Source organism: Microtus ochrogaster, linkage group LG4, assembly GCF_000317375.1.
Source record: "Microtus ochrogaster isolate Prairie Vole_2 linkage group LG4, MicOch1.0, whole genome shotgun sequence".
Lineage (NCBI taxonomy): Eukaryota > Metazoa > Chordata > Mammalia > Rodentia > Cricetidae > Microtus > Microtus ochrogaster.
In genome coordinates, this window is record NC_022030.1 from 55,832,190 (window position 1) to 55,848,471 (window position 16,282).

General features: G+C 50.9%; 3 protein-coding genes across 5 annotated transcripts in view; 2 read left to right on the forward strand and 1 right to left on the reverse strand.

Annotated features, from left to right (window-relative positions):
- Positions 1 to 5,148: 5,148 nt before the first annotated feature.
- Positions 5,149 to 8,863, forward strand: Tuba4a (tubulin alpha 4a). Its single transcript, XM_005361589.3, has 4 exons — positions 5,149 to 5,240; positions 7,013 to 7,235; positions 7,442 to 7,590; positions 7,819 to 8,863. Exons 1-4 carry the CDS (start codon positions 5,238 to 5,240, stop codon positions 8,788 to 8,790), a joined length of 1,347 nt encoding a protein of 448 aa, XP_005361646.1. The 5' UTR covers positions 5,149 to 5,237; the 3' UTR covers positions 8,791 to 8,863.
- Positions 8,864 to 9,489: 626 nt separating this feature from the next.
- Stk16 (serine/threonine kinase 16) lies at positions 9,490 to 13,383 on the reverse strand. Its single transcript, XM_005361592.2, has 8 exons — positions 13,181 to 13,383; positions 12,823 to 12,994; positions 12,068 to 12,287; positions 11,663 to 11,796; positions 11,394 to 11,514; positions 11,177 to 11,272; positions 10,689 to 10,810; positions 9,490 to 10,581 (listed from the first exon to the last, which is right to left on the reverse strand). Exons 2-8 carry the CDS (start codon positions 12,906 to 12,908, stop codon positions 10,443 to 10,445), a joined length of 918 nt encoding a protein of 305 aa, XP_005361649.1. The 5' UTR covers positions 12,909 to 12,994; positions 13,181 to 13,383; the 3' UTR covers positions 9,490 to 10,442.
- Positions 13,384 to 13,490: 107 nt separating this feature from the next.
- Positions 13,491 to 16,282, forward strand: part of Glb1l (galactosidase beta 1 like) — a 9,441-nt gene continuing 6,649 nt past the window's right edge. For 2 of the 3 annotated variants that reach the window (XM_005361595.2, XM_026786104.1), the window contains exons 1-4: positions 13,491 to 14,895; positions 15,062 to 15,228; positions 15,439 to 15,589; positions 15,912 to 15,972. In XM_005361595.2, coding sequence (XP_005361652.1) covers positions 14,821 to 14,895; positions 15,062 to 15,228; positions 15,439 to 15,589; positions 15,912 to 15,972 — 454 coding nt within the window. In that variant the 5' untranslated portion in view covers positions 13,491 to 14,820. The remainder of the gene's footprint in view (positions 14,896 to 15,061; positions 15,229 to 15,438; positions 15,590 to 15,911; positions 15,973 to 16,282) is intronic. The other variant, XM_026786103.1, reaches the window with a different exon arrangement.

Genomic DNA, 16,282 nt, shown 5'->3' on the forward strand with positions numbered 1-16,282 from the left:
CCTGTCCTGGAACTAGCTCTTGTAGACCAGGCTGGCCTCGAACTCACAGAGATCCACCTGCCTCTGCCTCACGAGTGCTGGGATTAAAGGCGTGTGCCCCCACCGCCCGGCCAAAATAGAATTTTTTAAAACATATAATGTTATCTAAGTTATAAAATAAGAGACAGTCAATATTGGCAATTCCTTTAACAAATACCATTGGGCAATCATGTTATATGCTACAACACTGGCCTGGGTGTAAGGGGTCCAGTAGAGAAGACAAGAAGTCTTTTTTTTTTTAAAGATTTATTTATTAAGCATACAATGTACTGCTGGCAAGGAAGGCACCAGATCTCATTACAGATGGTTGTGAGCCACCATGTGGTTGCTGGGAATTGAACTCGGGACCTCTGGAAGAGCAACCAGTGCTCTTACCCTCTGAGCCATCTCTCCAGCCCCGACAAGAAGTCTTTTCAAGGAGCTTGTAGGTTTTTTCTTGGGAAAGACAGCCAATAAACACAAAACTCAAAGGGCCGTCAAGATGGCTCAGCAGATAAAAGCACTTGCAGAACAAACCTAATGACCTGAGTTTAGATCCCTGGATCCCACAGTGGGAGGAGAAAACCAAATCCTGGAAGTTGTCTTGTGACCAACATATTCATCATGGCACATGTGTGCCCACACTCACACCACTCACAATAATAGTAGTAGTTATAGTAATAATAATATCAATAATAAGTATAAAGCAGCACACAAGGTAAAGAAAAAGATGGGAGACTAGTGCTTGAGGTTGAAAAGGAATTGAATAGGAAGACACTATTATAGCAAGTGTGTTTTAATACCAGCACTTGGAAGGCTAAGGCAGGTGGAAATCTGTGAGTTCAAGGCCAGCCTGGTCTACATAGTGAATTCAAGGTCAGCCAAAGCTACGTAGTGAGATTCTAGCTTTAAAAAATATATACAACTGAGAGACCTGGCTACAGCAGAACCTGGAAAGAGCCTTCTAGCAAGACTGGCTAGGAAATAACAAGCCTGGTGTGTCCAAGGAAGGCGGCAGAGAAAAACAAGAGCAAGACCAGCCCCTAGAGTGAGAAAGGCCTCAAAGGCTCTCTCTGAGGCCCAGTGGCCAGCAGGTTTGTGTTTGGGGGCAGGCTTGTTTTGGAGAGATCACAACAGTGAGAGGAATGTGTTATAGGCTCTCAAAGTGGACCACAACGCTGGCTGGGAGGAGACTTCAGGCATTCAGGGAAGAGCGGAGCATGGCTAGGACTAACTGTGCAGAGAGAGGACAGTGAGACTAGTCACCCACTAAGGCAGGGCACAGTAGCCCTCCTAAACAGCCTTGCGTGCCTTTGCGTGTCCTGTCCTGGTTCCTCAGACAGATTTCCTTTTCAGTACTCGCCTTGTCAATTGCTCAAACCAAGGGGGGAATCTAGATCACTCTAGATCTCGCCTTCCTCCAGAAGTCGGCTGTGGAATGGGCTCGTGAGACCTGAGGATGTCTACTAATGTGTCCTCCCCACCCCTTCCCTTTCCATTTTTCTTGTAGAGGGTTTGCTTTAAAAGAGGGTTTTTCTCTTGGATGAAAGGAGCTATAAGAAACCTTTCTCCTTCCCTGCCTTCATACAGTGTCATATGAGGCCATGATACTTGGAGCTGCGGCAGCCATTTTGTGATCATGTGGGAAGATGTCATCAACCTACTGAGGGTGCCAGAGGAGAAAGCTGGTGATACTGAAGTTCTTGGTGACACCGTTGACTTAACCCTGGATCGGCCCTACTCTGACTTCTAAGAGGGTAATGGATATCTGCATTGTTTAAGCCTTGATTAGATTAGACATGCATTCCAATATTTGCAGCTCCCCCCCCCAATTCTAATGAAAGAGCAGGAAGGAAGGCCAGGTATGGTGGCAAACCCCTAGAAATGTTACAATACTTATACAGCAAACATTCAACAGTCCTCAATAGAAATAATATAGTGAAAATCCTAGCTGGTTGTGATGGTGCACACCAGGAATACTGGTACTCAGGAGGCTGAGGCTGGAGGATCATGAGTTCAAGGTCAGTCTGGGCTACACAAGGAGATCCTATCTCTTCCTCATAATAATAATAACAATAACAATGTAAGTAGGTCATAGAATAACATAGTCAGAGGCTCCAGGGATTGGAAAGTGGTTATGAGGGAGGGTGTTATTTTGCCTACCACAGTTGTTAAATGTGAACACAGGTCTGGAAAGAACTCCCAGCACTAAGGTAGATTTGACACCTGGGATTTCATATGACTGTAGAAAAGCATCAGCAGAGGAGACAGATCTCATTGTAAGGCTGACCCTCATCTAGAACTTGGGACTCTGGTTCTCAGTGTTCACAGTCAACAGTGGGTGGATATGGATAGTACACAGGCTGCATATGCAATATGGTTTGTGCCAGTTACCAAAATCTTAGGATCATAGTGAAAAGTGAGTAAGTGCTAGGCAGAGGTGCTTATGGGGCAAGCCTCCGGGAAAAGTCTCAGCTACTGAGTCTCCAGTGGGTTTCCATGGTTACTGCATCCCTGAAGCTTCAGATGGAAACCTGACTGAGTCAAGTGAATGAATAAATATGTGAGCACTCTGATGGAGACCCACTATTGAAAAACTAGAACCTTAGCACATTTACTATGTAGCATGGGTAGAGGAGTTAGTCTCTGTGAGGGAGCACTCTCAACTTATAAGCATCCGCTGAAGCTGCAGTTGCTAGTTTGTGCATACACTGACCAATGGTTCATGAGCATTTATGCTTGCACCAGAGGAAAGTTTTGCCATTCTGAGTCTGACTGAAGAAGGTTTCGGTGCTTTCCTATGGGTCTAGGGTGTTGGTTCTTGACATGATTGTACCCACGACAGAAATGCACATGCACTCAGGGTGTCGTTCACTCCTTACACGCTCACTCGGGACTGCATCGGCTCCCCACACATGAACAGCAACATTGTAGGGAAATGTTAATAGTCTTTATGTTGAAGGAAGAGGATGCTGTGCATGAACCCTGAGTGTAGAAAGCAAGCAGATACTTCCCCAGACTCCACCTGTGTCTTTCTCCTTCCGACCCAGTGCCCATCATTACGCCATAACTGCTACCAACCTTAGCCATGACCACAATTATGTGAAAAATCTGTAAGTCTTCTAACTAAGAGTCTAGGGACTCTTCTAACATGAAGGGCACTACAACCTAGAAATCCTCATCTTTTCATATGCTAACACCATGAAGTCTAAATAAAACCTTTCTCCTTTTGTTTGCTTGCTTGCTTTTCGCAGTACTGGGCACCAAACCTAGGGCCTTGCACAGGGCCCTACCCTAGGACCCTAGGGCCCCACCCATCTCTGAAGTGTTAACAGTTCATTGAATGAATGCATGCTTAGCAAATGTTCGAGGTACCCATGCTAAGAACCAGGGACTCCAAAAACAAACAAACAAACAAACAAAAAACCTGAATGATGCAACATAGCCCTTGCCTTCAGGGATGTAAGACAGGTTCACAAACAACTAAGACAAGTGTGAACAGAAGCTGTGAGAATTGAGGCGCTTCCTTAGACACTGTTCTGCTGGGTGTGTACACAGGCCTGCACCTGTCTGGCACTCACAACTGAAATGGTTAACTCAGTTTTTTTTACAAATGAAGAGCTGCATCCAAAGGTCAAACAAGTTTAGAGTTTTGCCTGATAACTCGGATCTTTTATAGCCCTTCTGCTGTGTGGGCACACAGGAAACAAGAGAAGGGCTGCAAAGTGGTCACTGTGTCCTGAGATCATCAAGGCTCTTTCCTCTGACCAGGCCACGACTCATGTTTAGAAGCAGCCTAATGCCCTTGTTCGTTTTCATTTTATGAATGAGCGCTCCCTACCCCTCCACCCCACCCCCAGCCCGGTGCTAGGGATTGAACCCAGGACTTCACAAATGATGGGCAAGCATGCTACCAACTAAACTACACCATCAGCCTCTCCTGATGAACCTTAATCCTCCTAACCAGATGGAAAGAACTGTGAAAAGTTTGTCAAATTTATTGTATTATTTTCTATGTCTTCTCTAAGCCAAATGCCGTTTGCTACTCTGTTAAAAGAAAGTTACCATCGCTGTGTATTTTGTGGCATTGCGTTAAGTTGTTGAACAGCCCTGTCCCTAAGAAGAGGAAGAAAGGTCAGTGAATCTTTCCAAAGTGACGACTAGCCTGGGAGTCAGGTTTCTTAAGGTCATTACAAACCAGTACCTGGGCACTGCCTGATGGATTTTCTCGGTGAGAATAATGTTAAGTCCAAGAAAGCAGAAAAAAACTTTAAGAAAGGCCTGTCCTCGTACAAAATGAAAATGAGACGTAAAAAGAAGGAATCTCTTCGGCTGTTTAACGCCAAGAACTCAGTGAAGCTAAGTCATTTGCCCAAGGTTGCAAAGGGCCGCCGGGGTCTGTTCTGGGAGCTCAGGGTTCTGTGCTCCACCGCAGCAGGCAGGCGGTCGTGGCGAGAGTTCACTCACTAATAGTGACGGCGCTGATGACGGAGCCACTGACCGGCGGGTGGCCGGTGAGAGGTGGCAGATTCTCACGTCGGCCCTCATAGATTGGCAGCGAGACTCGGCGCTACCGCACAATTTACGGGATCAGCAGGCACCCTGGGGCTCAGGCTCTGTAGTTCTCGGTCCTCGGCCTCCCACAGGTGTGGGCGAAAGCCTGCCATCTCGGCCGGGGACCAGCAGGCGGCGGTCTGCTCTAAGGGGGTCTCGGGCGACCAGCCCCAGCAACCCAGCCCGCCCGAAGCTCCAGGGAGGCGACACTGGGAGGACAGCGGAGAAGGCCAGGGACAGCCGCTTCTGAAAGATTGTTTGAACCTCATCCTCCCTAAATCGGAACACCTGCACTATGGGCGTCCGCTCGATGCAGGTGCAGTTGAGACACGCCCTGTCACAGCACCCTGCGTCCCTGCTTCGGACCTTCGGAATCCAGGGCGTCGGCTCAAAACTCGGAACGAAAATGGGCCGCTGCTTCTAACCCAAACCCGACAGGTGAGGGAATCCGGCTCAACAGGGGGAGGGGATCAGACTTGGCTTCAAAGATCGTGGCCACCTACCCTGACGGGGTGTGGTCTTTAGACCGCCCCGCCCCATGGTGGGCGGACTGAGCGCGCGGGTCCCGCCTCCTGCTTATAAGAGTGGTGCGGCACTGCAGCTCCGCAGATCTCACCGAGACCCGTGACCCTGACTCTACGTGAGACGCACAACCCAGACTCATCATGGTGAGTGAGGCCCCACCGGGATCTCTCTGGTCCTGTAAATGCCCCGCTCCTTTGGGGGAACTCCCAATAGAGATGCTGGGGGCCCTTCACTTAGCATTCCGAGTCTCCGGGAGATGCAAGAGTTTTGCACTCCCCCCCCCCCCCACTCCTCCTGCTGACTTTGGCCTAGTGTGTTATCCACCTTCTTCAGAGTCTGGGGACCGGGGGAAGGATGCTTCACTAGCAGAGAGGACCCCTGCTGTAGTGCCCTCCTGCCGTACTAAGCGTCTTGTACCCCAACCCTCCTGAGAGGAGTCACGCGGTCCTGCGCCCAGTCCTCCCCTCGGGCGGCGGAAGACCTGCTTGGCTGCCCCCACCACCCATCTCTATCCCCTGAGTCCCTGGAACTGACCAAACACGTGCTTGGCACCAGTTGGTAGAAGGGGTTACTTAGTACCGCACCCCGTCTTCCTCTGTGTGCCTCCTTCCCCCTTACACTCCCATACGTGACTCAGCACCCCCTTTTGAGCCAGGAGAGGTGGCGGGAATGGGGTTTGGCCTCGGGAGGCCAGCGGGCCCCTCCTACGGGAGCGCGGGTGCTCGAAGGACGGGCAGAGACAGCTGGCGCTGATCGACAGCCCCGGCCGAGGCCAGGTTGGCGGGGGAGGGGAAAGAGGTGTATGTAGGGGGTTGTATTTATAGCCCAGGAGCGGGGGCAGAAACCCAATCCGGGCTTTCGGCTGGGAAGTAACTGGAAAGACTCCAGTAGGAAAGCAAGACGTAGGGCCCAGGTACAGATGGCTCTCCCCTTGCCTGGTGCGTGAGGCTAGGCGGGTTTCCTCAGGGGCCTCCTAGCAGGTTCCGCTTCCTTTTCTGGGTACTTAGAAATTGCAAACACCCCCACCCCTACCCCCACCCCAGCCATTTGGTTGTGCGAAGGGTGCTGCAGGGGTTAAATTGTGGACTGCTTGACCGAAACCTCAGGGCTGTCTGCACCAGTATACCTGTATTGCCTGTACCTGCCGTCATCGCTTACCCGCATTATTGCTGCTATTTCCGTGCGGGCTGAGGCGGCGGATGGAGGTGGTGAAGCCATGCAGAGTGTGGGGGTGGAGGTGGGGAGAGGAGCCAGATGGAATTGATTCCCCAAGGCCAGATGGGATTTAAAGGTGGTGGGGGTTACCGCATCCTGATGGCCGAAATGGTCAGTTGATACCAGATGGAAGGTTGAGACACTTCTTTGCCTACAGGAAAGAAGGACAGAGGATTGTGAGAAATTTTAGTTCATTTTCAAGACAAAGGTTAACCAAATAGGAGGGTACTATCTGTAAACTGTAAAACATATTTTAGAAGCTGCATGAACTGGAAGCAGCTGGAAAGCCTGTGTGTGTGTCTGTCTGTCTGTCTCTCTCTCTCTCTCTCTCACACACACACACACACACACACACACACACACACACGCTGCAGCCCTGCCTGTCATGTGTGCATGCCCTCTCTGTCCTCTCTGGCTGTCCTGTGGATGGGACAGGATTATACAGCTCTCACTTGATAAATTCTCTATTGAGAACTAGGCTAGGGGGTCGGTCTCCCCTACTGGACGCCTCCAATCTGGGGAGTCCTGTGCTGAGACTGGAGAGGCTGCCAGCTGCTTCTGGCCTCTGTCAGCTCCAACCTTACTTACCGCACTTGTACTGAGTAACCTTAGCTAATAGGTGTCGGAGTGGGAGAGACCCTTGGGAAGTGAGGAGTTGTGGATGTGGCACTTACGCTGTGACCTTCTCTGTATCCCTCAGCGTGAGTGCATTTCCGTCCATGTGGGGCAGGCAGGTGTCCAGATGGGCAATGCCTGCTGGGAGCTCTACTGTCTGGAGCATGGGATTCAGCCTGATGGGCAGATGCCGAGCGATAAGACCATTGGTGGAGGGGACGATTCCTTCACCACCTTCTTCTGTGAAACTGGAGCCGGAAAGCATGTGCCTCGGGCAGTCTTTGTGGATCTGGAGCCGACTGTGATTGGTGAGCCGGGGGCTGCACTTCTGGGGAAGAGTGTCTAGACTGGGTTTCTGTGATCTTGGAGCCCCTTGACTTTATTTGCTGATGAAGATGGATGCTGACCCCAGGCTGGTTTTTGCATGTGTCTGGCTTTAGCTGCCACTCTGAGGGTCTCTGCTTAGCACAGCCTTGTGGTTTTGGGCTCAGTAATGTGGTGTATGGTCTTTCAGATGAGATCCGAAATGGCCCATACCGCCAGCTCTTCCATCCAGAGCAGCTTATCACTGGGAAAGAAGATGCGGCCAACAACTATGCCCGTGGTCACTACACCATTGGCAAGGAAATTATCGACCCAGTGCTGGACCGGATCCGCAAACTGGTGAGACTATAGCTTGGCAGGGAGGGAACTTTGGACTCCGTGTTCAGGAAGTTTTCAGATCCGTTTCCAGGAACATCTCCAGCTTTATGTGTTTTAGAATTTGATGCTGTTTAGGGGGTCATTCAGTCTTTGCCCTAACTTCTGAAATACTTTAGGCTTCATAAAACTAGAAGAAAATTTCTTGGGCCTCTCCCTTACCTATATTGCTTTTTCTTCCTTGCCTTTCAGTCTGACCAGTGCACAGGACTTCAGGGCTTCCTAGTATTTCACAGTTTTGGAGGGGGCACCGGCTCTGGCTTCACCTCCCTGCTGATGGAGCGACTTTCTGTTGACTATGGCAAGAAATCCAAGCTGGAGTTCTCCATCTACCCAGCTCCACAAGTGTCCACAGCTGTGGTAGAGCCCTATAACTCCATCCTGACCACCCATACCACCTTGGAGCACTCAGACTGTGCCTTCATGGTGGACAACGAGGCTATCTATGATATCTGCCGCCGTAACCTGGATATCGAGCGTCCAACCTATACCAACCTCAACCGTCTCATCAGCCAAATTGTCTCCTCCATCACAGCTTCCTTGCGCTTTGATGGGGCCCTAAATGTGGACCTGACAGAGTTCCAGACCAACTTGGTACCCTACCCTCGAATCCACTTCCCCCTGGCCACCTATGCACCCGTCATCTCTGCAGAGAAGGCCTACCATGAGCAGCTGTCAGTGGCAGAGATCACCAATGCTTGCTTCGAGCCCGCCAACCAGATGGTGAAGTGTGACCCTCGACATGGCAAGTACATGGCCTGCTGCCTGCTGTACCGTGGAGACGTGGTGCCCAAGGATGTGAACGCTGCTATCGCTGCCATCAAGACCAAGCGCAGCATCCAGTTTGTGGACTGGTGCCCCACAGGTTTCAAGGTTGGTATCAACTACCAGCCACCCACTGTGGTGCCTGGGGGTGACCTGGCCAAGGTGCAGCGTGCAGTGTGCATGTTGAGCAACACAACTGCCATTGCTGAGGCCTGGGCCCGCCTGGACCACAAGTTTGACTTGATGTATGCCAAGAGGGCTTTTGTACACTGGTACGTGGGTGAGGGCATGGAGGAGGGTGAGTTCTCTGAGGCTCGAGAGGATATGGCTGCCCTGGAAAAGGATTATGAGGAAGTAGGCATCGACTCCTATGAGGATGAGGATGAGGGAGAAGAGTAGACAGCCACTTGGAGCCTCTTTTCATTGTGTTTATTGCAAAATCCTTTCGAAATAAAGTCTCCTTGGCACGGTTTCTTGTCCCCTATGTGACTGCTTGAGCTTCTGCTGTGGCTGCTACTTCCCGCTATTTGCCACCCACCCTTGACCTTTTACCCTTACATGGCTCAAGGTGAGCCCCATATTGAGACCCAGAAAGTATGAACCTAAGGACATTGATGTTAGGTCCTACGGACACCCAGTATAGGAAGGAAAGGAGGACCAAATCCTGGACCTGTCTAGCTACAAACTATTGCAAGATCCAAGCCTTCGCTTTTGCAAATAGGAAATGACGTCTGGTAGTTTGTGTTGGAAGGTTGGACTGCTTTTGCTCTTGCTGCCGCTTCACTTAACAGCTTTAGAAGCAAGGCTTGGCCCAAGCTTTGTTGTACACTGAGGGTTTGGGAATGGGGGCTGGGCGGGCCCAAAGTTCCTGGGCATAAAGCCACCTCACAGACTTGGGGGATGGGCGGGAACAAGGGCAATCTCCTGGTTGTTTGTGCCATTCACCTCCAGCAGCTTTGCATAGCTTGCTGTCTGTCTTGCTTTCTGGGGCGGGAGCTATGCTATTAAAAGTCAGGACGTCTCCCTTCTGTTTGTGTTCTTTTGGCCTCAGCCTCTGCTCAGGGTGGAAGCCTGCCTGGTCCCTAGGGAAAAATTATACTTCACTAATAGGCACCCTAGGACTCAGGTTGACGTCAGCATATAGGGGTGGCCATGGCTTGGGGGAGGAAGCTTCAAAATCTCCAGAAGAGCCAACCCTGCCCTTGCCCTTCCCTCCCTGGTGATTCAGGGACGCAGTGCCCTTCCCTGAGGAACTGGTTTAAAGCCCAGCTAAGGCTGGGTGCCTGTTTACTCAGCAAACGGGGCAGGAAGTACCTGCTGGATACCACAGGCCACCAGCCTCATCAATTATTAACTATGTATGAGCTAGAATAGTCAGGGAGACTGGAAAAAAAATGGACCCAGTGCCACTCCCTAGTCCTCAGCTGAGGAAAGGAGAGCTGGTGTGCTTCCACCCAGAGGTCATGGACTTGGCAAACCTGCCGGGCTGGGCTGGTCTAAGCTACCCACCTCTGGAATGAATGACAGAACTAGTTGAGTGTGCTTTCAAGGGGCCGTGGTCCCGCTTCTTGGCACAGGCAGAAACTAGCTCAGGCTGGAGACTCTTCTGGTTTTGACTATGGCGAGCTTAAAGACCCCTCTGCTGCCAGAGCAGCCAAATCTCAAGAAGCACATCTGCCTCGACCATCACACCAGTCCCCTTCCAGGCTATTCCCTTGGAAATGGCAGCCAGACAGTTCATTGCTCCTTCCCTCCAGACACATTGACCTAAGAGACCCATGGTCTTTTCACTTTATTCTGTTTATGTATTCTCCTGCCCCCAGATTTGGAGGCAGAACATGATGTGTGCCCAGCAGTCCAGCTTTGAGCCCTATTTGTTTCAGTTTCCTCCAACTCACCCTAGGCTCCTTGCCCAGGTATTGGGATCAGAGAGCAGAACACACAAGGGCCCACCATCCTCGCCCGTAGCTATGAAAGCCATCCTGGGTAGAATGGAAGGAGTTCCAGTGAGATGAAGCCTTCAAGGCTGTCTTCCCAACATGCCTGTTTCATCAGATTTGGGTGGTGTGCTGGCCAGGAGCCGGTGGCTGCAATGCCTCCAGCTGACTGAGGAGGACAGGAGTGCGAGGGCGCTGCTGGGGGTCCACAGTCATCATAGAGGCCAAAAGCTGCCGCAAAGCTGAAGAATGCCTGTGGGGTGGAGGCAGAGGAATGGAGGACCCTACAATTGCTAAGATTCCAACTTGGCTGGCTCCAGGCAAGAGTCTACAGTGCTTGGTGTCTCTCTTGCTGCTCACCTGGGGCTTTGTGGGATGTTGAGTTCATTCTGCACAGCAAGGGCCACACTGTCACCCTTCTGGAACACCATATCATAAGGGCCTTCCCCAAACATCATGGCGTAAAGCACACAGCCTAGGGACTGAGCATAATTTGGTTAGTTACTGGAAAGGGGAAAAATGGTATCCTATTTATTGCATGGTAAAAGAAGACCACGTAAGCTAAAAGTATGCCAACCTCACCCAGAGGAACTGTGTTAGCAGGAGGCTTCTCGAGCCCCTGCTTAGCTATTGCCTACAGCCACAGTTCACCCGGTTCAGCCACAGAGATGACACCACTTCCTGAGGACAGTACCAGTGACGGTTCCCAGGAAGGAAGTAGAGATATGGAGACATACTGTGGTTCTGGAGATTCATACAACAGAAACCAAATATCTCCTTCCTTTTCCTCCACAGTAGTACAGAGCCACACCCTTCTCCTCCCAGGTTCCCAGCCACATGCTCCTCACCCAGACATCAGTCCGCTCATCGATGACACAGTGGCTCTGCACAGAGAAAAGCTCAGGTGCCCGGTAGGAGATGGTGCACCGCTGGGCTGCCCAGTCCTGGAACAGTGCAACAGCACTCAAAAGTGGAGCACAAGCCATATCACGTGATCCAGTTGGTGTATGCATCAGGAGTTGGGGATGGGAAGGCAATGGCCAAAGAGCCTGGAGATTCTCTTACCTGTAGAGTTAAGGCCTGGCGTGAGCCCTCCACCTGGATGCACGCTTGATTCATAGAACCCAAGTCCATTAAAATTGGCTGCCCCTCATCACCAAGCAAAATATTGGTAGGCTTCAGGTCCCTGGAGGGAAGGGAAAATGACCCAAGGATATCCGGTATGGGGAAGCTGGCATCCCAGGGAGCACCATGGGGAGAGTGCAGGGATACCCCAATTCTCTTGGCACAGCTCTTCTCCCCTTGGTGCCATAAGTGCATAGGGTCCCACTGACCTGTGTGCATAGCCTCTGGCATGAATGGCCTCAAGGCCTCTGCAGATACCCAACAACAACACAAGGATTTGGTCCTCAGTCAGGAAGTTGCCTTGGTCCTTCAGCCTTTCTATCTCATTCCACAGTGTACCTCTCTACAACACAAATTTTCCTGGGTTCAGATGTCTTTGAAGGCTCTACTACCTGGGACTCACTTCTGTTCTGTATTAAAGTCTGTTAACCTTTTGCCACATACACCTGTTACTGATCATCTGGGGCTTTGTGGGATGTCGAATAGCCCCAAATTTAAAATGGCCCAAACCAGGACATGTGTTCCTAGCGTATTTATGTCTCACTACCCACAGAGCCCTTGGGAGAGCCATGCAATCTGATACAATCCCTTCTGGAATCACCAGCCTTTCTGACCTTGAAGAAAGGTAGTAGCAGCCAGGCTTCCTGCTTGGCACCTCGTTCTTTCAGACAGTAAGCCACGAGGCGAAGGATATTGGGATGCTGGAAGAGACGATGCATGTCCGCCTCTCGCTGGGCCTCTTCCTGGTCCTGCTGCTCATGACACAGGATTCGCTTCAGGGCGTAGAAGTGTCCATCATGTAACCCCTCCACTAGGTCCACATAGCTGAACCCACTGTGGGCCAAAGGGGTCAGTGAAGGACCATCTCCCACACAGCTTGGACCCAGAGGAATTCCCTTAGGGAGGGGTGCCTCGCACATGGATGGAGTAGAAACCCTCCCAAGACGTGGCTCGCATACAGTTTCAAGACTCAGGATTTGAGCTCCTCAAGAGCAGGGACACAGAAATCACTGCGGTTCTATGGTCAGAGCACAAGATATTCAATTACTATCAAGTACCAACCAACGTTTATCGAGAGCTTATGAGCCAGGCACTGGGTGACATATTTAAAAAAATATACTATCTCAGTTCTCCCAAGTTCCTCAGTGAGTCATTATAATCATCTCCATTAAGCAGATGAAGAAACCACAGTTTACTTAAGGTCACACAAGGTGGATCCAGGAGGCCAGGGTCCAGATTCCACTTTCCTGACCCATTCAGCTAAGTCGGGTGAGGTAGAATCTAAGGCTAACACTCTTATGTCTCTATCACGTGCTGGCCCTTGTCCCTAAATGACCTGGGACTAGCTAAGTGACTTCCAAACACTCACCCCTCCCCCAATTTCTGGATGAAGAGGTAACGCTTATTGTCAATGCTGACAGTTCCCCGGGAGCAGACACACAGTGCGTGGCCCATGACTCAGTCATTCTCTTCAAGGATGGTCTGTCTTCCAGGGAGAGTGGGCTCTTCCAGGCGATGGGCTGAGGGTCCAGTGAAGCATGCTGGAATGAAAACAGCAGGTCGAGGGTCAAGAACAATTCTGAGAGCCACTGAGGTACCAATACGGAGAGCTCAGGTCCAGCTCCAGGAACCCAGATTCGCGTCTAAAGAAAATAGGCCCTGGCGACTCCAGCACTAAGAAGGCTGAGTTCTGGCGCTTCAGAGTGTCAAGCTACGTTGCGTCTTACCAGGCCGCTTCCTCCAACCCCGGCACACCTTCGGCCAGGTCCGGCTCTCACGCCCGTCGGGCATGGGGTGGCTGCTTAGGAGGTGCAGGACTCGAGCCCACCTCTGGCTGAGCCCACCCTCCGAAGCCCGGGACCGAGCACAGGATCTGCCAGTACAGACTCTTCACTGCCCTGGCTCGGGCCTGAGCAAAGAGCCAGGGACCGGAAGCCAAGGTGACATCATCAGTCCGCGTCGAAGTAACGGCCCGCCGTATCCTAGCAACGAGAGGTAGCCGTAGCAAGAGGCTGTGGGGACCCGGAAGTGAGAGCCGGAGACCCGGCTAGACCTGGGGACGTGGAATGGTTCCTGTATCTCCCCGAGGGTTCCCACTTGGCCTTCAGTAGGGGTCAGGACGCAGGGACTTGTACCAAAGGGGAGAAAAGCCGGGCTCAACCTGAGGCCCCTAGGACCTCCTTCTCCCAATGTCGGAGGTAGGAGGCCTCATACCTCCCGCGCGCTGGAGTCAGAAAGTAGCCTACTACAGTCTAGCTTGGAGGAGGGTCCAGGGAGGGATGGGTGCTGACCCTTAGATGCCTGGAGGTCTGATCCCGTAGCACTTTCAGACCTCTGGCCTGTGTTCCATTGCCTTAGCTAGTGTCGGAGTGCTCCTTTGAACCAGAGGGCCAGTTTCTAAGTCTGGTCCTAATGGTCACACATTAGTGTGACCTCCAGGAAGAGATTTCGCCTCTCAGATTCTCACTCTTCCCCGCTGTAAGACAGAAGTACCTAGGGCTAAGTAAGGGTTGTGAATTATGAGGCCAAACTGACTAGTTCCAATCTCAGCTCTGTTGAACTAATTGTGACTTTGGACAGCCACTTAATTCATTTTCCTCGTGTGTAAGATGAGAATGGTAATTATTTCCTGACTTTTTTCAAGATTAAATGAAATGTCTTTCATATATATATGACACATAGCCTTCAATATGTGTCAATAAACAGAAATCGTCTTGTTTTCTACCCGGATTCTTACATCTACAATTGTGAAGGCAGGAGAAATGGACATTTGGATTTCCAAGTCTTTGCACTATGCAGTTTGCTTTACGTCTCTTGCCTAGACAGGCAGATATATTGGAAAGGGATGCATCTCCAACAAAAAAAAAAAAAAAGTGACCAAACAGACTCCTTGTAACCCAGTTACCCCCTTTCATAGTCGTGATCACCATGAAGGTTTTCTACGTTTTTCACTGTTTCTCAACCTGTTTTAGCCCTTAGTTCTCACTCATATAGCCACTCATATAAATGTAACCTGATATGTGCCAGATTCTTTGCTAGCCATGAAGATACAAGACACCCTACAAAGCTCAGTGTAGAAGGTCTGGGGTAGGACCGGGATTCTGCATTCCTAACGAGCTCCCAAGTGATGTTGATGAAGCCAACTAGCAAACAGCACTTTGAGTAGCAAGATGTAGAGATTTTATAAACTAGCGGAGAGTGGGTGGCTGCAGGCAAAAGGCAAAGTCCGGGTTAACTGCCTGAAAACTTGAGGTGGTCTCCGCCCCTTTGCTTGCTGAGGTTCCCTCCCAAGAATCTGCCACGTGACGGATTCTAGGAGGCAGCCCTCCTAGAGCAGAAGAAACCTTTAAGTGCCGTGGCTGCGAAGATGCCGCCTTCCCTGCCTTCCCTGCCTTCCCTGCTGCTGCGGCTTGTGATGCTGCTACTGCTGCTACTGTCCCAGGTAAACTGAGAGGTCCAACTGCCTGTCTGGGTGTCGAGGGGAGGGAAACAGAACCGGAAGAAGAGAGACGGTCAACCACCAACAGGGCCAGTTCAATCTCTTAAGCACTTGGTAGACACTGACCCTTGCTCCAGACATCTGCTAAGCCAGGCCTTCTCCCTTGCAGACAGAGGCTCGCTCCTTCGTAGTGGATCGGCAACATGACAGATTCCTCCTGGACGGAGTCCCGTTCCGCTATGTTTCTGGCAGCCTGCATTACTTTCGCGTACCGCGGGTACTTTGGGCCGACCGGCTTCTCAAGATGCGTTTGAGCGGCCTCAACGCTGTACAGTTGTAAGAAGTGCTCTCGAGCGCTTGGCGGTCACTCTTTCTTAGAAATGGGTCCCCAGGAAAACAGACTGGGTTTGAAAAGGGTTTGAGCTCCAGGACTTCTTAGGCAAGGGTGGGAAGGGCTTCCCAGAACCTCCTCTTAGCTGCTTCTCTCTCTGCATATCCTGAGTCCCCTAGTTCCCTCTGGGTCCTGTTAACATCTTCCTTTCTCAGTTACGTGCCCTGGAACTACCATGAGCCGGAGCCTGGGGTCTATAACTTTAACGGCAGCCGGGACCTCGTTGCCTTTTTGAATGAGGCAGCTAGAGCGAACCTGTTGGTCATTCTGAGACCAGGACCTTACATCTGTGCAGAGTGGGAGATGGTGAGTTAGCTGGAGAAGGGCAGAACTAAAAGCGAAGTAACTGTGGGGCTTCAAATACTCCTTTCTGCTCATACTCTAGGGGCCATTTCCAGCACTATACCCAGCTCTCTCCCTTCTTACCTCTCCCATTGCCCCCCCCCCCAAAAAAAACCAAAGCTATCTGCAGCTCAAGGGGTAGCTTATCCTGTAATCCCAGCATTTAGGAGGCGGAGACAGGAAGACTGTTGTTCTTGAGGCTAGCCTGTGCTACAGAGTGAATCCCTGTCTCAAAGCAAAACAAAACCCCTGTGGGCTTATGTGTTGCCTTTATGTTTTTCTCAAGGGAGGTCTCCCATCTTGGTTGCTTCGAAAACCTAATATTCGTCTGAGAACCTCTGATCCAGGTGAGTTGAGTCAAAAGATTTGAGTGCCTGAACAAGCCTCCCTCACTTGGAGGTCATGCATATATTCTTTCCTTCATGTCTAGCAGAATGTTAGAAACTGGGAACTGAGAGACTAGTCTCTGTGCACAGTAAACTTACAATGACGTGAGATGCTTAGCACACATGCGATGCACACCTGCAAGCCCATCTACAAGGTAGAGACAGGAGAATCACGAGTTCAAGACCATCCTCTATAGTCTCAATCTGTCTCCATTTCCCTTTCCTCTAAGTGCTGGATTGTCCTGGGATGCAGTACTTGGAGATATATATA